This window comes from Equus asinus, chromosome 21 (genome assembly GCF_041296235.1).
Source record: "Equus asinus isolate D_3611 breed Donkey chromosome 21, EquAss-T2T_v2, whole genome shotgun sequence".
In the NCBI taxonomy this organism is placed as follows: domain Eukaryota; kingdom Metazoa; phylum Chordata; class Mammalia; order Perissodactyla; family Equidae; genus Equus; species Equus asinus.
Window position 1 is genome coordinate 53,215,557 of NC_091810.1, and position 22,694 is coordinate 53,238,250.

The 22,694-nt window shown below is 46.0% G+C and overlaps 1 protein-coding gene across 5 annotated transcripts in view; it reads right to left on the reverse strand.

Moving 5' to 3' along the window:
• Positions 1 to 358: 358 nt before the first annotated feature.
• EXOSC7 (exosome component 7) overlaps positions 359 to 22,694 on the reverse strand; it is a 32,319-nt gene continuing 9,983 nt past the window's right edge. Inside the window, exons 3-9 of one of the 5 annotated variants that reach the window (XM_044754893.2) lie at positions 22,328 to 22,422; positions 14,683 to 14,848; positions 9,290 to 9,360; positions 5,446 to 5,569; positions 3,997 to 4,152; positions 3,801 to 3,885; positions 359 to 624 (exon numbers count right to left, since the gene is read on the reverse strand). In XM_044754893.2, coding sequence (XP_044610828.1) covers positions 3,841 to 3,885; positions 3,997 to 4,152; positions 5,446 to 5,569; positions 9,290 to 9,360; positions 14,683 to 14,848; positions 22,328 to 22,422 — 657 coding nt within the window. In that variant the 3' untranslated portion in view covers positions 359 to 624; positions 3,801 to 3,840. The other 4 variants (XM_044754891.2, XM_044754892.2, XM_070493592.1 and 1 more) reach the window with 4 other exon arrangements.

Sequence of the window (22,694 nt, forward strand, 5' to 3'; positions counted from 1 at the left end):
CTGTACTTGGGGCACAGTGCATCCTCCTTTCTCCTCACCCAGAAGCACTCACTACACAACGCCAATTAACCTTTTTCTCTGTGTGTGTGATTCGTATTGTGAAAGCTCTACAGGGGAAAAAAATTTCACAAAAAACATATCATAAGCATTTCCTTTAAACCATTTTTCTGGTAGGTCCTTCTTACAGTGTGTCTGTTGTTGTTGTTTTGAACTCCTGCAGCAGGAGATGAACGAGTCTCCCTGGGGAGGCCCATGACCAGAGCCCTCTCCTTGGAGCAGATGTCTGGACCTGGCTGCCACTCACTAGACAAGGACCAGACTCTCCCAGGGGTCACTGAACGGAGTCTTGACTTACAGCTGAAGAACTCTGGCTATACCAAACCAGACCAGAAAGTAGAATTTAATTTTACATGTATAAATGTTGCCTTACATTCATCACAGTTAAGAAAAATATATACAAACTTTGGCTTAAAAGGAAAAGTAGAAACAAACGCTCCACAGCTGGGGGCTGAGGTGCAATCATCCCAGGAATCCGACTTTCTGCCTCTTGGGCCCCAGGCTCTCTTCCTTGTGGAGGATGTTCTGCAGGGAGGTGTGCAGCACCTTGCCCACGCGCTTGCCGGTCTGCAGGGCAGAGAAGGGACGGAAGAGCACATGCCACGTGTCAGGCACACACACTTTGACCGGGAAAAGCTTCCCTCTCTGCCAGCTGGCCACTCCAAAACTACACATTCCATCTGCCTTACAGGACTTTTATTTAGTTAATCAAATCAATACAAAAGCAAACTCCAAACCCCAACAGCATTGTAGTTTCATTCTGGAAAAACCTCCACACTTGGGGCAAAAAAAAAAAAAATGAAAAAAATATGCCGACCCCCAGGCAGCAAGCAGGAAGCAGCAAAGGCTGCCTCGGCCATTAACTCAAGCTTAGCATTCCTGCTGCCATTACAACAAGCAGCAAAACTGTCAACCAAACCTGGACTTGGGCACAGCCAAGTCCCACTGCACTGTAGTGAGAAGGCATAGGGAGACCGCAGAGAATCCGGAGTCTATCTGATAAAGGAACCGACGGGGCTGAGGACATGTTTGAACAAGCAGTTTCTAATTCACCTGCCACCAAATCTCTAAGCAGAACTGCTCAAAGGAGACCAAAGTCAATACCTGAATAGGGTCTTTGGTGTCACTGCCATACAGAGAGATGCTAAAGGCATGAAATGTTGGAAGGTCAAGAGGTTGGACAACCCACAGAATTTCTAATTGGCCCCTAAACAGCAGACACAAGGGGGCCCCTCAAAAAACCCCTAATATATAAACATCTTTCTTTATGAAACTGTTACTCCGTCTCTGGGCTCATGAATCACTTTAAGAAGTCTCCAACACAAGTCTCCACCTCAAAGTCTTCCATGTTCCCACAGCAGTTTTAATTCCACCGTGCCATGGGTTCCATTCTCAACACCGCCAGGGAGAAAGACAGCCAGGCCTAGATGGCCGCCCTAATCCTCTCAGTTATAGCTGTATTCTCCCCAGAGCTGGATGCCTCTCCCCTGACCCCTAACTAACATGGAAGAGGCTCCAAGTATTACCAAAAACTTGTATGAAAGAAGATCTCAGTCTGAAGGCTGGGAAGTGATCAGCTCTATGAAATGCAAAGTCAGGGTTACGGTCCAAAGTTTTTTTTTTTTCAATCACAACATTAGAAAAAGAAAAAATGTCAAGTTGATCAAATGGGGGTTCTGATTATTCATTAAAAAGAAGGCAAGGAGAGACAGTAAGAGGAGATGAGACAGACCGGACACCAGGACTTGAGAGGTCTGACCTAGACTTGCAGGAAAGAGACTGCAGAGGCCGGGGGTGGCAGCCCGGACAACCACCACGAAGGTCTAGGCCTCCCCAGGAGAGGTTTCGGGACTGCTGCCTCCCTGCGCAAGGCAAACACTGAGTCACGGCCACAGGGCTGTGGCCCCCCGCGCCGGGTCTGCAGAGCTCGTGCCAAGCCCCAGGGGAGGATGAAGCTCAGCTCCCGGGACAGAGCTCTGGTTCTCCCCTCCCTCCACAGCAGCCAGAACCACCTGGCTTAGAAGGTTAGCATAGGTCAGCGGTGGAGAGGGGCGACCGTGAGGCACAGAGTCTGGTGTGAATCACAGCGCCAGCATTTGTGAGCTGTGAGACGCAGGCAAGAGACTTATCCTCTATGCGCCTCAATTTCCTCGTCTGTAAAAATAAGGATGGTAACAAGAATTACCTCACAGGATGGTTGAGGATTAAACGATATCACATATTTAAAGCACTAAAAACAAGGTCTAACACATAATAAGCACACAATAAATTTAGTTATTATTTGTTTATTGGTTTGTTGTTTAGATACTGGAATTCTCATCAAATTCTCCCGGGGAGGTGGGGGAAGAGTCCCTTCTAAAACAAGATTTGAGAGCCACTTGTCCGGAGAGGCCTTGGGAGCACTTACAAAGCATTTTAAATGCTTTCGTTTAAAAAGATTAACCAATTAACCAAGCCACCAGGAAGAACACGGTTGCCGTGCACAACTGGACACGTGAACTCAGTGCTAAAAGGAATACATAGAATAAGAACAATGTTTACCAAGAACTTAGGATGTATCGGACACTCTTGTCACGTGCCTGACCTCTGTACCCTCACTCTGTCCCCACAGCACACTCAGCAGCAGCTACTACTACCATCATCATGCCCATTTTGCAGAGGAGTGAACTGTGGCCCAGAGCCAGGATTTGCAACCTTGGCGGTACGTCTTCAGAGCCCATGCTTGGGTCCTCAACACTACATACACTGCCCATTTTTGCTTTCAAATAAGATGATAAAAAGAGAAAAAAGGGCCAGCTCTGCTGGCCTGGTGGTCAAGTTCAGCATGTTCTGCTTCAGTGGCCTGGGTTTGGTTCTGGAACACGGACCTACATCACTCTTCTGCCAGTGGCCATGCTGTTGTGCTGGCTCACATACAAAAAAAAGAGGAAGATTGGCAACAGCTGTTAGCTCAGGGCAACTCTTCCTCAGCAAAAAAAAAAAAAAGAAAGAAAGAAAGAAAGAAAGAAAAGAGAGAGAGAGAGAGAAAATAGACATCAAGTGTTTAGAGTCTTCAGCAAAAAGTCAGTTTCCAGGAATGAAGGAAGAGTGTAGATGGCAACTCTTTGCTGGCTGTTAAGCAATGAGTTCTGGGCATGTGTTGTGACATAGTGGTTAACTAACACACAAAAACCTGGGTCCAGCTAACTCTGTCCCTGACAATTCAGTCAGTCAGTCAGTCAGTCAGTCTCAAAGTCCTCAAAGACATCTGGAAAGTCAAGGTGGACACAGGGGAAGCTTGGTTTGGGAAGACATGGGTGAGCAGGACCCGGTCCCTGCCACGGAGGGGCTTCCAGGCCAGTGAGGGAGAACAGACACGTCAACCAATCAGTACAGAGCAGCTGGAAAGCACCCTAGTGGTGCTGCCAGATGTGCCAAGGAGACTAGAGGGAGCAATCCACGCCCTGCGGCTGCCAGGAGGATTTCCCACCATGCCTACTCATCTCCATTTCAACACTTCCAAAGTCATCAAGAACGGGGAGACAGCCATCGTTCAGCCCCCTGGCTCTACCTGTGCTCACTTCCTTCAAGGGACAGGAAGCAGTCAGCCAGGAATTCGATTCCCTCATCGAATCACAGAAGCTTGGGATTTTGGAGTTACATGCAACTCTTCACATTATCAGCCCAACACTCTCATTTAGAAATGTCGAAACTTGGGATCAGAGAGGAAGAAGATAAGCACCTGTTACTGGCAGGTTCCTTACCTCACAGCCTACAGCACCCCTGCCACCACCCTCGGCTTGGTCAGCAGACATCCAGTTCACACCAGCTGTTCTCCAAGCTCCAAGTCTGGGCTCAAGGGTGTAAATGGGGAGAAGTCCCACAGTGTGACCAAGGGGACAGGAAGCAGCAAGCACTTCCAGCCAGGTCCCAACACGTGCGTCAGAACCAGAGCCTCACCTCCATCATCTCAAAGATGCTCTCTGGGTCCAGGCTGCCCTTCCCCACTTTCCTCATGCACGTCACGACTCCCTTACTCGTCACAGACACCAGCAAGCTGGCCAAGGAGCAGGCCTCCTCCTGGAGAGTAGCGTCCACCACGTGCCGATAGCCAATCTGCAAAGTCAGGAAAGCAGAGTGCATGTGTAAGTGACACATCCCAGATCCCCACCCTTGAGAGCCTTCTAAAGGGAACATCTACACCAGCAAAGAACCGGCATTGCCATTAAGATCTTATTTTAAATACTGCTCAGATGGAAAATATTTGAAGCAATGTAAATACGGGGTGTGGGAGGGCGGTTAGAACTATAATTCAGGGACCGTCCAAGTGAGAGGCTACCAAGGGCTTCCAACAGAAGGGCACAGGGAGAAATTCACATGGGAGGACACATGGATGTTCCACGATGACAAAGATGAATCAAGAGGGTCCATGCTAAGGGACATGCTCAAGAATGAGTCAAGTGCAGGCAGCTTTGGTCAGTCCCAACGCTTGACCATACCCAAGGTTCATGAAGTGATTTTAGCGGAATTAAACCTGACCTGTTCAGTCTTATTTTTATATAGGAAATCCTATGTGGAGTCAGCGACAATCTCAGCTAATACAGGCCTCTTTGCACAGCCTTGGGCAGTGCCAGTTACACATTAGCGCTGGCCAGATGTCAGGCTCTGCAGACCTCTGTGCTAATGTGAAAAACACACCTGACATATTAGATACCCAGGACCTCCTCCAACTCCCTCATTTCATAGATGTGGATAGTGGGCCCACAGAGGGGACAGTGTTTGCCTTTCAACCACCCTATCACTACTCAACCAGCCTAGACCCCATAGAGTTGAGGGAATTAAAGGAAATATGCATCCAGGGTGTTTCAGTGAAATGCCTGGTATGTAGAAAGGAGCTTAACAAACTCTGGCTACTACTTCTACGAACCTACTCATGCGCTCCCAGGACTCCATCATATCTTCCAATTAAAAAGAGAAGAAAGAGGGGCCAGCCAGCCCAGTGGTGTAGTGGTTAAGTTCGCATGGTCCACTTTGGTGGCCCGGGGTTCACAGGTTTTGATCCTGGGTGCAGACCTACACACTGCTCATCAAGCCATGCTGTGGCAGCATCCCACATACAAAACAGACAAAGATTGGCACAGATGTGAGATCAGGGACAGTCTTCCTCAAGCAAAAAGGGAAGAGTGGCAACAGATGTTAACTCTGGGCCAACCTTCCTCACCGAAAAAAAAGAAAGAAAAGAAAGAGCTGATCATGCTAGTGGTTTCTAATATAACCAAATTATTGAATTTGGGTTAAAGCTACTTCCATATGGTTTGTGAAACTGTAACTTCTCAACTTATTAAGTAACCTCAATGGGTTGGGATTGAAGCAGACCCACAGGGAAGACCATCAGACATAAGTTCATACCTTGCACAGAGTGACGATACAGGGGACATTCTCCACACTTAGCCGGATGCAGTCATAAGGGTCATCAGACAGTTCAATGTCCTTCGACCCCTCTTCATCCTCCAGAACACGAACTCTTGGTATCCTGGAAGCCAAAGCACAATTAAAATTCCCACTTACTGAGAGGAAGAAAGATAACTTCTTTCTCTTGAGATTGAGAACAGGAGTCAGAATTCCTGTCTCACAAGATAAAGGCATACTATGCCTGTACTCCCTATAATCTCTGTCAAAGTGCACAGGGGGCACTGCAGAGCAGGGGGAAAAGGAGATCTTCTAAACAATGATGTTTGGTCACTCAAATATCCAAAATGAATCTCGATCCCTAACTCACACCATACACAAAATCCATAGCTAATGGACTGCACATGTAAGGTCAAAAATAAAACAATAAAGCCATTAGAAGAAAAACTAAGAATATTTTTATGACCTTGGAGTAGACAAAGATCTCTGGAGCATGACACAAAGTGCATACCATAAAGGGAAAAAACGATAGATTCAATTATATTATAGTTGAAAATACATATATACATGAAGATTATGAACTTCTGTTTGTCAAAAGACATCATTTAGAAACTAAAAGAAAATCCAGAGTGGAGAACACATTTGCAAACATGTGTATGTATGTATACATATATATATATAAACTGACATATTACATAAAGAATTCCTACCAAACAGAAGAGAAAGACAGACAACCCAATAGAAAAATGGGCAAAAGACTTGAACAGGGACTTCATAAAAGCGGCCGTTCATGTAGCCAATAAACACATGGAAAGATGCTCAACTCAAATATTCATCAGAGAATTGCACATTAAAACTACAATGTGATACCAAGACACATTCATCAGAATGGCTAATATAAAAAAGACAACAAATCCAAGAGTTAACAAAGATATGGGGCAACCCAGAACTCTTACACAGTGCTGGTGGGAGTATCACTTAGTAAAAGCACTTTGCAAAACTATTTTGCAGTATCTACTAAAACTAAACACAGACATACCCTATGACCCAGAACTTTCACCCCTATCCAACAGAAGTGAGTAAATATGTGCACCAAAAGACATGTACAAAAATGTTGATGTCCAGCACTATTTGCAACAGCCCCAAACTGGAAACTATCCAGAATCTCACCAACAACAGAATGGATAAGTAAACTGTGGCATGCTCACACAATGGAACACCATACAGCAAAAAACAAACTATGACTACGGGCCACAATACAGAGGCCTCAAAACTTAATGCTCAGTACACAAGGCAGACACAAAAGAGAAAACATGGTGTGATTCCACTTATATCAAGTACAAAACCAATCTATTGTTTTAGGACAGTGGTTATCCTCAGTGAGTGTAGTGAGTGCACGGGGGTACAGGGTGCAAGGGCTTCTGCTAGGCTGGCAATGTTCTGTTTCTTGGGCTGGGTGCTGCAAATATATTTACCCTTATATTTAACCCTTAAATATATTTAACCCTTAAAGTCAATTCACTCCAGTCTAGGGTGGAGGAGCCAGGAAGGAAGAGGAGGTCCACCCAGCTACTATAATGGAAATAGTGTTGGTGCCTTTCCTTATTCCTCTAACATAAGCCCCCTCTGATTCAGTCTTGCAGTCCATCCCTACACAAGCCAACACCCAGAGCAGAGGAGTTTCAGCCAGAGAATGTCCACAAGGACAAAGGAGTCCTGCTAGGGTCTGCCCTAGCTAAAGTCTCTATGTCAGGGGCCCCCAGGGTGTAAGTACTAAGTAAAATCCTATTTGAACAAGTCAGGTAACCAGTTTGAATTGTGGCATGTTAAAAGATAAGCGTACACACACACACATCTTCCCAGCCCTTTAGCCACAATATGGTTCGGCAGAAGGGATAGAGAATACCGTCTAGAGGACAACTTCCATCCTTCTAACGGGCCTTGACTGTTCAAAAGGTCTTGTCACATACCAAGGGAACACAATGCCTCACAGAGTTCCCCTCCCTGCTGTCTGCAGGGCCACTCCTGTTCTGGGGATGGACATGGCCATGCCCACGACAGGTGTCCTCCCCAACCTGAGCAGCTGGGTTTCCCCTCCTGCTGTACAGTTTGCCCAACACCTCCCCCGCAGCCCAGCAGCCTCCCTGGTTCTACTCTCTCTTTTTGCCCTGGTGCCCATGGAAACCAGTTGGCAGACGGGGAGTAATTTCTGAGACTTGGGGTACAACAGATGGCAACTTCCCTTCTTCTCCAACAGAGCTGAGGCCCAGGCTGCTGCTGATGGCATCTAGTACTCGAGCCCCCGCAGTGGCCACGAGTCCCAGGCCTGCCCCTCGACTAGTCTCAGCCAGGAGTCTAGTGGCACAGCTAGAGGTGGGACTCCACAGCTTTCATTCTCAGTCAATATTCCATCCTGCAATTTATGGCCCGAATTTATTTGTTTGTTTTGTTTTAAATTATGCAGGTAGTCTAAACTTACCATAGAACAACTCTAAACTACAGATAAATGTCAAATTGCCCACAATATGAACACTGGAAAATAATAACAATGACCATTTTGGGATATATATATATACATTTCCAGACATATTAAATATAGGAATTACCAAAAGTAAAATAAAACAAACAAAAAAACAGGATGAGAGGACTGTATTTATTGACTGGTTTTACATATAAACAACCTCCAGATAAGCTGCTATGTAGACTGCAATCCCTTACGTTGGGACATTCAGGTTGTTTCCAATTTCTCACCGTTACAAAGAAGCTGTGATGAACATCCTAGAATAATATCTTTGCTCACTTACCCAATTAATTCCTGAGAATATATCTCTAGAAGTTTCTAATCCTCATTATCTAATACCCCAGGATCCCCCATTACCATAACATAAGCTCTCTCATGGAATGAACACCTCTGCCCACATATTTATTTTCAAATGCTGCAAACTTTTCTCAAAGAACATGGTACAGAGAAGGGGAAAAGGACATACAATCCAACAGTCAGAGGAAATGTCAACTCCAAAAAAGCTTAGTGCCATGTCCCTTGCTGCAAAGCCTGTCTAGGAAGCTGAACCACAGTGGCACAGCCATTTCCTGCTCTTAACGTAACCAAAGAGCAGGCTGCTACCCTGCCTTGAGAACAATCGTGTGTCCAATCAAGGAATATATGAGCACCGCCATGCGCCAGGCACTGTTCATGGGCCTGGGGAGAGAGCAGAGCACCACGCAGGCCGAACCCTTGCCCCCAGGGAGCTCTCTCCAGGAACATATTTGGATAATGGACCTGTAGTTGGTTTCTACTCTTTTTCCGTCTCTGTAATTTTCTAATATTATTCTACAAGATACATGTTTACTTATGAAAATACCAATACAAAAAATAAATACAGAAATATAGGCATATATTTAGTTTTAACTTATGAAATCTCTGTTTTCTGAAGCTTAACATTAAATACCACCTTTTTTTTTTGAAGATTGGCACCCGAGCTAAGATCTGTTGCCAATCTTCTTTTTTTCCTTCTCTTTTCTTCTTCTTCTCCTCCCCAAACCCCCAGTACATAGCTGTACACTCTAGTTGTGAGTGCCTCTGGTTGTTCCACCTCAGCATGGCCTGATGAGCAGTGCCATGTCCGTCCCCAGGATCCAAACTGGTGAAACCCTGGGCCGCTAAAGCAAAGCATGCAAACTTAACTACCTGGCCACGGGGCCAGCCCCTAAATACCACCATTTTCAATGCTAAAACCTCTTATCTCCACCTCTGAGCTTTCAGTAGAAACATCCTCAGTGTTCCATCATAAGTGTTGGCTCAGGTTCCCCACAGGCCCATGGGGCTATGTCCAGGAAGACTTACCTTGTATTGAAGAGAGCAGCCTTTACAGCAATGGAAATGGCATCAAACAAATTTCCACCACATTCCAGTAGCTAAGGGAGACAGAACGAGGAGAGAAGCAGCAGCAAACATTATTTCTTACTCGAAGGATTATCCCAATTAAAGGATAGTGGTTCCTAAGAAATGCTAACCAAGGGCTTATAATACAAAGATAAGAACGTGTGGCTGCTCTCCTGGCTCACTGACATGCACAGCATGTTCACTCTAATTGCAAGCACTGCCTTATCATGGCTGTGCTTACACAGGCCACGCGTGTGGGGTCACAGTTGGCCCTGGCTGTTGTACCACCACTTGGAGTCCTCAGCTTGTGGTGGATCTCCTCTCACAGGCCCTCCAGCCAGTTGTGCCTGAACTGAAGGAGGAACTGATCACCTTTATTTTGCCCCAAAGTGCTCCCAGTCACACTGCAAACGTTACTGTCATCTTTGCTAACATATGCCCAGCCTCCAAACAAGTAAAAACTGGTGGCCATTGATGCTATAGCTCTACCAGGTTCACATTTATTAATATGGTTACCTGCTGTACGTAATTGCCAATGGACACTTGATGCTCAAACATCTAACACTCCATGTTTTACATTAAGTATGATAAAAACTAACGTCTTCCATACAAGTTTTGCCCATGAGCGAAAGTGTTGACTGCACTTACGTGTGCTCATCCTTCCTGCACGTGGGAAAGGTTAGAGTCCATTATTAAGTGGAAGGCAACACATCCTTCTGTCTTCATCTGAGAGAAGCCTTGGCCTGAGGTTATGGAGTAAAGCCAACTGGGCTGCCCCAAGGAGAAGTCACACATAGAAAGACAAGTCGTGTATTTCCATGTATTTTTGTTTAAAGCCTATCTCCTCCTCATCTGAACTGTGAACTCCTGAGGGCTAGACCCTGTTGGTTTTGTTCATTCCTTTATCCTCGAGCTCAGCAGAAGTCTACCATGAAGAAGGAGCGTGGTGATTATTTATGGAAGACAGACAGGCCCTAAGCCTGAGCCTTCCAAACTCCACTAAGAGTCAACAATTATACCTGGCTGTCTCATTCACACACTTCATTCATGCCCAGTGCACATCCGTAATTCCCACCTTTAAGCTTTCCACGCAAACCATCTTTCTTGCACCCTTGCATAATTACTGCTTATTAAAATATGATCCCCAGCCTACATTACCACCTGGCTTTGTAACTACCACTCATTTGTCCAGCAACCAGACTAGCTCTTCTCCACTTTGCTTCAGATATAGACTGCCACACAGCAAAGGGCTCCAGCTAGACTCCTGAGTCAGATCATCTGGACTCGACTCCTGCCTTCACCGGTTAGCTGCATGACCCTAGGTGGTACTTAACCTCTCTGTGGCTTGTGGAGGTAAAAATCACACCTATCTCACAGAGTTGCTATAAAGGCTGAATGAATCAGTACTTGCGAAGCCCTTAGAAGTGTGTCTAGCATAAAGTAAGTGTTAGGTAACGTTTTTAAATAAACAGTGACTTGCTCTTTCATTTTCCAATTGTTGTCCTCACAGACTATCTGAAGATGCGTGCTGCACATTCTCCATCTTCACCACTTACAGTGAGGTTTCTATCCCTGGCTGTGCATCCGAATCACCCCGGGAGCTTATTTAAAACGCCAGGTGAGGCCCCAGAATCTCTATTTTACTCCAGTCTCTAGGTGGTCCTGATGACCCGCCAGGGTTGAAGACCACTATTTTACACTCTGCTGTTCCACAGTATCTGCTTTATGAAAATAAACTGCTAGATAAATGCTGATGCTTGTTCTAGCAGTTGTAGGGCCGCCAAGCTGGAGAGGACCCTGGAGTGCACCTCACCCAACCCTTACTAGACAAGTGAGGATACAGAAGCTCTCTCGCTCATGGCACATGGCCTGACTCCCCATGCAGTGCTCCTTCTACTGTCCTGTACCACGTCCAATTGAAGCTGGACACAAACTTTGATTTTCAACATTCTAGCTTATCACCAAGAGATGAAGGCAGAATGCTAAACCTTGAGTATCTGCTGAGGGGCATCCCAAAAGGCAGGTACCAATCAGCCTGCCTTTCCCCACAGTGTGCAAAGGAGGAGCCCACTCCAGGCCTCAGGTCTTCCTGCTCACAATGCACCACACAACAGGGTGACCCGGGAAGCTCCCTGGTCGGGCAATGTGGGTCTGACACGCTGCTCTGTCACTTGCTGACTATGTGTTCTCTGCGCTTCAGTTTCTCCCTCAGTAACGCAAAGCCTATCTATAAGGTGACTGAGGATTAAAGGAGATCATATCCTTAACATTCTTGGCACCTATCAGGTGCTCATAGACCCTACCTTCCTCTCTTGCTGCCAGGAGAAGTCTAGCAAGAATCTTTCTGCTAAACATAGTGGTACAGCCCAGAAGTGGATGTACCAAAGTGGCTGGATTGGGCTGTCTGAATGGGCCCAGATGAGCTGGGAGAAGAGAAGGTGTGAGACATCTGGTGTTAGAGACACGCCAGGACCGTGGTCCTAGAGCAGGCTGCAGCTGTCCACCCTCTCCCGGGAGAAAAGTCCTCCTATAACAGAGGTGGGGAAGGAGCAGAACTGGAGAACGGCAAGACACATTTGGTCACAAACACACCTCCCCATCAAACACACAAATCCTAGAATGGTTCTTTTAGGGGAACAGTGTAACATTCGGTGAGCCTTCTGGGGTTGAGGGGTTTCTTTTCATAAGGCAAACTTCTGAAACATACTGCTAGGAAGCACAGTCTACCAAGTGAAAAATATGTCTCCCCAAAAAAACCCTGCTCTTCCTGGATTTCCCCTCACCGTTCTCAGACACCAGGCTTAGCGCCTCCTGGCACCACATACAGCCAGCTGCTAGGCACTGCACTGACGACTCCACTCTTTCTTTCTTCTGTGCCCAATGCCACAGCCACATGCTCGTACTCATCACCACTCATGACGCCCATTGCAAAACAGCCTTGTGACTGCTCTCCCCAGCAAAGGTCACCTGTACACTGCCAGCACGACAAACTTCTAACAGATATCCCACTTGGGGTAAAAACCAATGCCATTAAAGAGCAAAGAAGAGTGAAGTTTCTACAAAGTTAAATTCCTACTCTTATAAAATAACCCAATTGAGGACAAAAACAATATTGGAAATAGATGGATCATCTGACTGTAATAGGTTTTAAGTAAATGTATCTATAGTAAAAGTATGAAAACATGGAAGGTTGCCCAGTGAATATTTGTTTGAAAGATGGGCTTTGGCTGAGGACTTCCAGACCAGTTAGTAAAAACAAATCATAGGAGATTCATTTTTTACAATCCCAGGGACAAGACTGGATTTCCACCATCTTGCTTCTAACAGGGACTCAATGTATTCAGTTTATTTTTAGATGTAGGATAAAAGCCTCCTCCCAAGACGAAAGCCTATCTCCCACTTCACAAGCACGAAGCACAGTGCTATCAAGGCCGAAAGCAAACATTCACCTTCATGGGCGAGGAACCCCTCCATAGGCACGAATTCTGTGGAGGACAACAACTGATTTACCTCACTAATAATACAATTTTTAAAAATATTTTTCTAATTCACGAAAAATTTTTCTGAGGATGACAACATTTTAAAAGCTTACTTCTTCTTCCAAAATAAATAAAACCTTAGAAATATTTAAACAAAATATTACAGAAAAAATCCAAACGCGAGCAGTCTTAAAAGGAAAGGTCTTCAGATGACAGGGACACGCTCGCTTACCACACATGCCTGCTCACGAAGGAAGAAGGGTGCTGGTTCTAAGCTGAGATAATGCCCTCATATTCATCAGTTCTGCAAAACCTTCACTGAGACAAGAGGCTTCTTGACTGAATTAAAAGCGCATCAGGCCCCAATCACTTGGCTGGCCTCCTACAAAACCACAAATGGTCACAAATAGTGAGAAAGAACAAAGCAAGATCACTGAAGGACAAATGCAATGCTCCATGACACTGTTTTAGAGGGGAACGGGGAGGACATAATGTTCTCCAGACACAGGATAGAACTTGAAAGCTCATGAAGTGGGGCTGCACCTCCCCAGGCAGCTGTGAAGCCCACCTCTTATTGCTAAGGACTGTAGGCTGCCTGTTCCTCCATCCTCAAAACCAGGACCTGCAAAATTACCTGCTTGATAGGAATCACAATATAGGGTGCATCAAAGTACACAAGTAAGGTACATTGATAAGCTAATCGAAGATGAGTAAAAGCAAATGGACTCACTTCCATTACATTTACCCATTGCATCAGCATTCAGAACAGCCCTAACCTGCTGGACAATCGTATCGACTTTTGACTATGGCTCTTTTGATTAATATCCAACCATTATCAAACTAATTTTAAAATATCTGGAAAGCCCTACCCTGCTTCACGCAGGGTCAACATTTAGAGACAGCCAGGCTGTTCCTCTTCACAAAGTTCACTATCAGTCCCCAAGATCTGCTTTATCTTTCGATTCATTAAAGAATCTGTTTGGTCAATGGCTTAGCCTTGTGTCCTCAATCTGAAGTGGAAGCTGTCATCACTAATCTCAAGGTTCATAAAATTTAATGAAAAGGAATAAAATAGACCCAACAAGAGCCTGTACATGAACAAGCAACTAGCAAAATTAATTATAGCTGTAAGAGAAGTTACTGTCAAGTGCCAAAAACCAGGCAGAGGAGTGTTGGGGAGAGAAAGCACCAGGAAGGCAATGGAGAGCTGGACTAGAAAGACTCTTGCAGGAACAGACTCCAGAGGGCCTCAGGGTCCTCACCTGGGAAATGAGGGACTCTGAGCAGATGGACTGTAGGGTGTTTTCAAGGGAGGATGGCTTAGTGAGGTCAAGAGCAGGCACTGGCATTAAACAGACCTGGCTTTGAGGCCCAATACCACTACTCACAAGCTGAGACCTCTTGGACTACTTACTTTACCTCTCTGTGTCTTAGTCCCCTCATTTATAAATGGGGAAAATAATAGTGACCATTCGAAAAACATTTCTAACGGCTAAAGGAAATGCGGGTAAAGAGCTCACCAACATTCCACATAGAAGAATATGCTGATTTGTCTAAATTCTGCCCATCAACTTGTCTGGCACCATCTAGAGAGCATCTCTTGTCTTTTCCTTCCCTGACAACCTCTGTGGATAATTTTAGATACTAACACGATATGACTGTAACTTTATTTTAGAATGGCATTATATGTATACTATGATACATATGTTATATTTAATAAAAAACATATTTACAAGAGACCAATCTTTTCCCAACTAATCTCACCCTGGAAGTCGAAAGTATCCACCTGAAGAAAGAAAAAGCAGTGGGAGGAAAGTAGGCCAACTGGTCTCCAACAAAGGTGTAGTGTGGCCAGCACAGCAACGTGAGACTTACCAGCACGTCCACATAGAGAATCCAGCAGTGCTCCCGAGGACTAATGCAGAGGGACTTCAGGTCCACGCTGCTCTCATTGTTAAATATCCGGTAGAGGGTGTTAGCAATCTCAGTGCCAAGGTCATCACCTCCGCGACCTTCAAATTCAGGGGTAGCATTGGCTGAACTACAAAGAAAGGCAACAGAAAAGCTGGGTGAGGCTTTTCAAATGCAAAGAGCAAAGAAATAAGGCTTTATTCCAGTTTCCCTGTGGAATGTTGGAAGAGCCAGCACCATAAGGAAAGTCACTGAAATGAGGAAAGGATGGCATGTGCCACTTTTTCAGCCTCCAGACACATGCAATGAACCACACTGGCACTGTGCCCTGGATTTGTCAGCGTGTGTGAAGGGAGGCCCCCTGACTTCTAACAGAAGCCATCTTTATCCAAAGAGAAACAAGACAGCAATGGTAAAGTGAGCCTTGCCCAGTAATAATTAACTCTCTTATCTTGAGAGTACAATAAATACTCTTCTCTGGCAGGCCTGGGAAGCCGGGAGGCCTAAAGAATCAAGTAGTCTGGCTTTCAGAGGGCATACATTATATACACCATCTCTAGTCTCCACAGCCTTAGACTGCACTATGATACTCTCAAAAACAACCCACGATGTAAGCACATAACCTTCTTGGAATGATTGAGAAGATATGTATCATAGCATGCCAGAGTTATGTCATAAACTTTAGATTATCACTGTACTAAAAAGCAAGAAAATGAAATGAGAGAAAGACTGCTGGCTGATTAAATATTACATTATCCCTTTTACTCGATTTGCCATTTTTCAAGAGAAAAACGTTTCCATTTTGGCCTCTTGAATCTTATGCCCAATTACCTCAACAAAGAATGAATAGCCATCAACATTTGCCACTCTAAGCACTACTCAAAACTGTTCAAGAGGAAATTTCTGTGGGTTTGGCTTAACAAAAACAAATGCTTTGTACATCTGTGAGATAACTAAACATTCTAGCAATCATTTTACTGTAATGAGTAAGGTCCAGAAGGGTTAAGAAACCAGTTGTTTCAGTACAGTCTCTACAAAATCACACACTGAAGCTTTCTGGTCCCCAGTCCATCTGTCCATCCACTCATCCATCTGGCAGGTACCCAGCCCTATGCACTGGAGACCTGGAGATTGAGCAAGGTGGATGCAGACCCTAAGCCAGCAATTCCAATGAAGTAGGGGGAGCTTCACGCCAGGGAGCAAACAGCAGGAGCAGGGGGTCAGGGAGCATGTCAATCAGTACTGAGGGTTATAGGAGACCTCAAACCTGAAGATGAATACAAGACGGTCAGGCCACAGACAGCAGAGGGATTCCAGGCAAAGCAAAACCTGTGTGAAGGCTCAAGGCTATGCCCACCCCATTTGAGTAACACTGAAAGAAAGCTCATCTAATATATTTAAATGTCTCTTTTGTCTAGTCCATGCTAATATAGGTGGAAGAACGAATCCAAAAATAAGAGTGTATCATTGTGCAATAACTTTGCTTCTCTAATCATACAGTCTTCCCTCACCACTATGAGCCAACGGAACCACAATTCAAAATCCCCAAGAGAAATGTCAGTACTGCCATAGCAACCACACTGTTCCCTCACTCCCTCTGCTGGACTCGGGCACCGGGCCATGAAAAGCAGCTCATTTATGGTGAAATACTCATGTTACCAGGGACCAAGTTTATGATTTCGCACAGTCAGCAAAACACAACCCGTTTCTAATTCAAACACTAAGCAATCAATATTAAGCTCCATCTTTTAAGTGTTTAAAAACACATCTATAGGGGTTGGCTGGGTGGCATAGGGGTTAAGTTCATGTGTTCTACTTCAGCAGCCAGAGGTTCACAGGTTTAGATCCCAAGTGTGGACCTACACACCGCTCGCCAAGCCATGCTTTGGTGGCACTCCACATATAAAATAGAGGAAGATTGGCACGGATGTTAGCTCAGTGACAATCTTCCTCAAGCAAAAAGAGGAAGATTGGCAATAGAGGTTAGCTCAAGGCCAATCTTCCTCACCAAAAAAAAGAAAACAAAAAAACAACACATCTATATCGATCTCTGTGTAGACAATTCCAGTGAGAGATGAAAACGTTTACTTTTCCCTGATCACAGTGGGCCACATCCTGCTGGGTGTGACTAACTATTCAGGGACTGATGCACTGACTCTTCTACTGCCCTTAGGGATGCTTTACAGAACCTCCCAGGTCCAACCGGCTACATTAATCTACGTACAAAACCGTGCCCCATTGTCTCTTTGACACTGGGCTAATTTAAGGTGGACATTTCCCCCTTTTAAAAGTAGCTTTTTTATTTTTAACACATCATTCTTCCAGCAGAGCTGGTAGCCAGGTAGAGAGCAAGGTTCAGAGGCTCTTGAGACCATGGAAAGCTCCTATCTTGGATGGTGCCCAGGCTATGGAGTGACTACAGGGAGGAGGCTGGGAAAATGGAAGGAAATTGTTCAGGGTTGGGGATGGGGTGCAGCGCTTTGGGAAACATGAGCAAAGCCGAGACTCCGTATTCTGCCAAAGGATGGAGAGAAGGGCTGGAGTGGAGAAGGGAGGGTTCCACCTCATCACTAGGGGCGCTCATAGCACGAGGACACTTTCTGATAGACTTGGACAGAAATGTAGACCTACAAAGGGCCTTAGAGGCCATCTCCAGAGGACAAAAATCCAAATGCCTGCCTTAAAAAAACTTAGTGAAACAGAAATCTCCTAGGCAAGATCTGACCTACAGGATGATACTGTGAGACCTCAGATGGTCCAACTCTCTCATTTTACAAGGAGGGAAACTTTAACAACCTTTTTGAATGTTTACTGTGTGCAGACACCACTCTCAGCACTTGAGATGTATTAACTCTTAATTCTTCTAACAACCCCATGAGGTTGGCACTATTAGTGACCCCACTTTAGAAGAAACAAAACTGAGCCACAGAAAGATTACGTAATTTGTCTTAGGTCACACAATTAGTGAACAGGGAGCTAAGACTCTAACCCAGGTAGCCCAGCCCTTATCTGCTAGGTGTCGCTGGAGTCCCCTGAATGTGTAATTCGGCAGGCTTGGCTTACAGCCTAACATCGGTCAGGTTAGGGTCCCTGGGCCTGTCTTTGCCTCACGGTAATGAATGGCTGCTCTGGTCTTGGGACTTATTACTAGACCACAAATGTCAGAGTCAGGGAATGCAGACCAAGAGAGTCCTAAATAAAAGCTCCTCTATTACACAAAGTTTAAAAAGAGAGAGAACACAGGCTGGTAATCCGAGCCCCTGCTCATAGGCATTACAATATATTCTTTCAGTAGGGGAGTACACACTTTGGTTTTTAGCATAAAACCAAGTGCTTTCTATATTTACAATTATCAAAATCAACTCAGATTCTTCACAAAGTATAAGCCAATCCTTCTTCCAGGGCTGCTGGGAAATTGCCTACTGAGCTGGATAAACTAATAAAAATCCTGGGAATGCTGCCCCTCCCAGTTCTCCACCCCTCCTGACTCATCATCTCCACTCTGCTCCTCCTGCTTGGCACATCTCTGGTTTAACTGGGGTAGACTGAGATGGAGGCCATGTCAACCTGGTATGGGACTTCAGACACTAGGCCCATTGTTGGTTCCCTTGCAATCAATCTAGCTTGCAGATCAGTGGAGCCCTACAGCCAGGTCAGGCCAGAACCATGGCAGAAAAAGTGAGTTAGTGGCACCTGCGGCAGGGCTCCTCAGGGCCTTATCCCTCCAGTAGCCATCCAGCCCTGGGGCAGGTCTCAGTTCCTGCCTCCTCTGTGTGCACATGTGCTCATTTCTGAGCCCGCAGCAGTTTCCCTATGACTGGGTACAGGAACAGTAGTACATCCTGAGCTTTTCATTGTAAGCCCTTGGGTGAAGTTTCTGGGAGTTATTTCATCAGCTCTGGAGACTCTCAGAGCACAACTGGCTCAAATGGCTTTGCAGGTTGCCCCTCTGCTTTGTCCGCAACCCCAGCCCTTCAGCAGAGAACAGTGCCCCCTTCAAGCAGCACTAAGCAGGTAAGGAAGAGATATCAAACAGCTCCATCCACCAATTCAGTGCCCGATGCTTCTGGTTCAATATTAGTGAAAAATACAAGTGATCATACTGAAAAGTAGTTAAGATCCCAAAGGGAAGTGGCAAGTGTTGGGCACTGAAACGCCTATGAATGAAACATTCTCCTCAGCTCTCCAAGTTAAAAACTGAAGCCTCTCTGAGAGGCTAAACCACAGTTCCTAAACCCACCAACATGGTGGCCACAGAGCTGAGAAGTGACCCGATAGACTATGATCTGGCAGTAACTCATAGTGACATACCAACTCCCTAAATTCTTACCTTTCTCTGGGCTTTAGATGGAAACCATCTTTTCCCAAAGTTTCACAGTTCTTATTTAAAATGGCCTATTCTCAGGCTACAACAAACAAACCACAGACATGAGACAAGACTTAGAAGGTCTGAGTTTGCTCCCAGTTTAGTGAAAAGTGCTGCCACGCATCTGTGGAGCAGAGCTCAAGAACCCCAAATCTTTACTACTCCACTGGTATGGGGATCAGGGTCGGTGCAGCCTGGCACACTTTCCAAAGGGCATCATTCCCAAGACACAGGAGGAATGATGGGGGTTGGAGGTGGTATCTACCCCAGGGTCCACGTATTATTCCAAGTAGGCAAAGGGAAGTAGAACGAGTTAGCAGAAAAGTAATTAGTTTTCTGAGAACTCTCTACCACTGGAAATCTAAATAATTAAAACCTGAAAGTTGCTGATAAGCAGTTAAGTCAAGCTGGGCTCAGACCAGCAGGAGGGACACCCTGCCCCCCAATTACTTTCCTCCCACTGGGTAACAACTATTTCAGCCTGCAGATGGGCCAGTGCCTTGAGCTCTCCAGCAGAGACAGCACCCTTATTGCAGGGCACGGCCACAGGTGCCCAGAAGCCATTCCTATTCACCAGATTAGAATAAAGAGGTTTGTTTATGCAATTAAAATTTACCAGAAGACTCAAATGTGGTTCTGATAAAGGTGGGAGCCAGTGGTGCTTGGTAACCTCTCCCTTCTCTGTAGGAAAAAGGGGTTTTGTGAATCTCTCATGGTGATTCTACCTGCTGGGCTGATGACACTAATTGTGCCATTTAAAGACACTAAAGTGTGCCACACTGAGATCATCCATCTTGAGAAACAGATGCAGGAGAACTCCCTGGGAACCGCAGCTTCTAGGCCTACTGGTGTTCTCCTGAGACTTACAAAACGGGAAAGGAGACCAGCAGGCAGCCGCTCTCAGCCAGGAGAGAGAGGCTCCTCCTAGGAGCTAGATCTTGGGAGGAGGCAGCTCCAAGGCTCTTTTCACCCTTCCCTTTCAGCTGGGACAAGAGCAGCAGGCGAACCTGGCATCATGGTCAGACAGAGCCACAACAAAACACATCACCTATACCAAGCATCTGGTGTGGTTGGGCTGACTGTCTTTGGTCTGCCTAAGATGAATGAGGTGGAAGATAATGAAGAGGAAGAAAAGGAAAGCAAACTACCGTTCCTCACATGGTGTCTGCTCCTCAGCGACGAACTGTTTATGGTGTTCACTTAGGCAGATCGAGGCCAGGGGAGGATTTTTCTTCCAAGAGCAAAGGAAAGGACAAGTTGGAGGCCTGAGTGAGGTTGCCATCATCCACAGCAACTTAAAGGATGGGCCGATCCTACTGGACAGCTCAAACTGGTGAGAGCAGCTGGGTAGAACCAGGTTCTGCTTGGGGGGCCAGGGCAGAGGACAGGACTGGAGTGGAAGGAAAAGTGGCCAGAAAGATGAACACAGATACATTCTGGGAACTCTAAGCACAATATCCCTCTAAAGTTGACTTCTGCAGGCTGCATGAAGTAGACACAGCAAAGATTCAGAGTCAGACAGACCTCAGCTGGCATTACTAGCTTTGTGATCCTAGGAAAGTCATTTACCCTCTCTGAACTCCATATGTCATCTGTGTCACAGGAATGTTGTAAGGATCGACTTCTGTGTTTGAAGGGAACAGTGGAAGACTGTAACTCACTACACAAATGTGGGCTAGCATCTGTGCAGAAAAGGGCTCACAGAGCAAGCCGAAGGCTGCCATCTTTAGAAGGGCCTGCGTGCAAGGTTGGCCCTCAGCTGGCATCTGGAAACTTGGCTCCCAGAGTGTTCCCAGTCAACAGTAAACTGTGTCCACTGTGCCTAGACTGTGTGTGCAAATCACAAGGTTTATGCAGGACACCTGCTTTCCCCGCAGGAGCCTGGAGTTCTGGTATGTGTTAAGCAGAGGGTGCTTCTGTGACCATCCCCAATAAAAATCTTGGGTGCTGAGTCTCTAACGGGTGTTCTTGGGCAGAATCATCATACACATGCTGCTGCATTTTTGTTGCTGTAACAAATCTCAGCCATGAGCACGACTATACGCTAAGTCCTGTGAGTCCTTCCAGCAAATCTCTGAATGTGTGGGTGGTCTTGGGGACTCAACACTGTACCAATACTATATACCTGCACCCAGCATGAGCCAGGAGAGATGCTTACTCACCTCAAGAAGGCCTGCTATCACTACCTGGCTAGAAGTGAAGTTACAGATAGGAGATGAGACTGGGCCAGCAACTCAATAAAAAGCCCCAACCCCTAGAAGGGGGAAGTAACAAGAGGGAGAAAAATAACATTTATTGAAAGTCTACTGGCAGCCCATCATTGCGCTAGGGGCTCACTCTATTTTCATTCTTTCTTTCTTTTTTTTGAGGAAGATTAGCCCTGAGCTAACACCTGTTGTCAATTTTCCTCTTTTTGCTGAGGAAGACTGGCCCTGAGCTAACATCCATGCCCATTTTCCTCCACTTTATATGTGGGACACCTACCACAGCATGGCTTGCCAAGCGGTGCCACGTCCGCACCCGGGATCCGAACCAGCAAACCTTGGGCCTACAAAGTGGAACATTTGAACTTAACCACTGTGCCACCAGGCCAGCCCCAATCTTCATTATTTCATTGCCTCATCATCACAACGATATCATTATCCCCATTTTTCAGATAAAGGAATTTAGACAGACTGAGTAACTAGCCTGAGGTCACACAGCAGGGCACAGAAGGAAGCCAGCAACGGGAGACTGCAGGTCTCTGCTCTTCCCACACTGCCTGCCTAGCTGCCACTCCCTGAGCCTGTCAGGCGGCTTGGCTGGCCCTAGTCCATGCTCTGCCAAGCGAGTCACGAAAAGTTTTTTGCAAAGCTAGAGCAGGAAGACAAACAGGACATTTTGGACTAAATGATCCTTATCATCTATGTTTGATATCTTTCAAAGCACTGTAACACCCATCACTTCACTTGACTCATAACCACCAAGTGCTGGGCTGCTTGGCAGACGCCCTCCTTTTTCAGACAAGGAAAATGAGGCCCAGCAAGGGCCAGGTGATTTGGACAAGCGCCAGACTTGAGCCAACACCTCCTTGCACATAGCCCAGTGCCCAGCACGTAAGAGGAACTCAGTAAATACCTGCTGGCTGGATGAATGATGATTAAATACAAGATAAAAGTGCACTCAATGGGAAACCAGAGGTTCATTCTCTGAATCTTCGTCTTTTAAATTGTTACTCTTTAAAAACATCTGCACAGTACTGACCAGTCAACAAAGAACTCCAGGTAACCTTCATTTGGTTTCTCCAGTTTCGGCGTCCCCATTTCTGCTTTCACTCCCACCAAGATGTCTGTGTGACCCTGTAGACACATGCAAGAAGGGTCCTTACTTAGGGCAGGCAGCCAGACACCCAACCACCTCCCTCCTCTCCCAGACAGACGCCCTCCTAGGGGGGACTCTCCTAGGAGTAGTGCTGGGACTTGGAAGTGGCCTTTTGAGAAGGTGAGGGGTCCTTCAGATCTAGATAGACCCCCTCCCAGAGTTTGGCCTGGGTCTTGGATACCCCAGAACAATTTGCACTCCAAAAGCTCTGAGGGGCCTGCAGCTGGTTCCCTCGGGCCTACTCATTCTC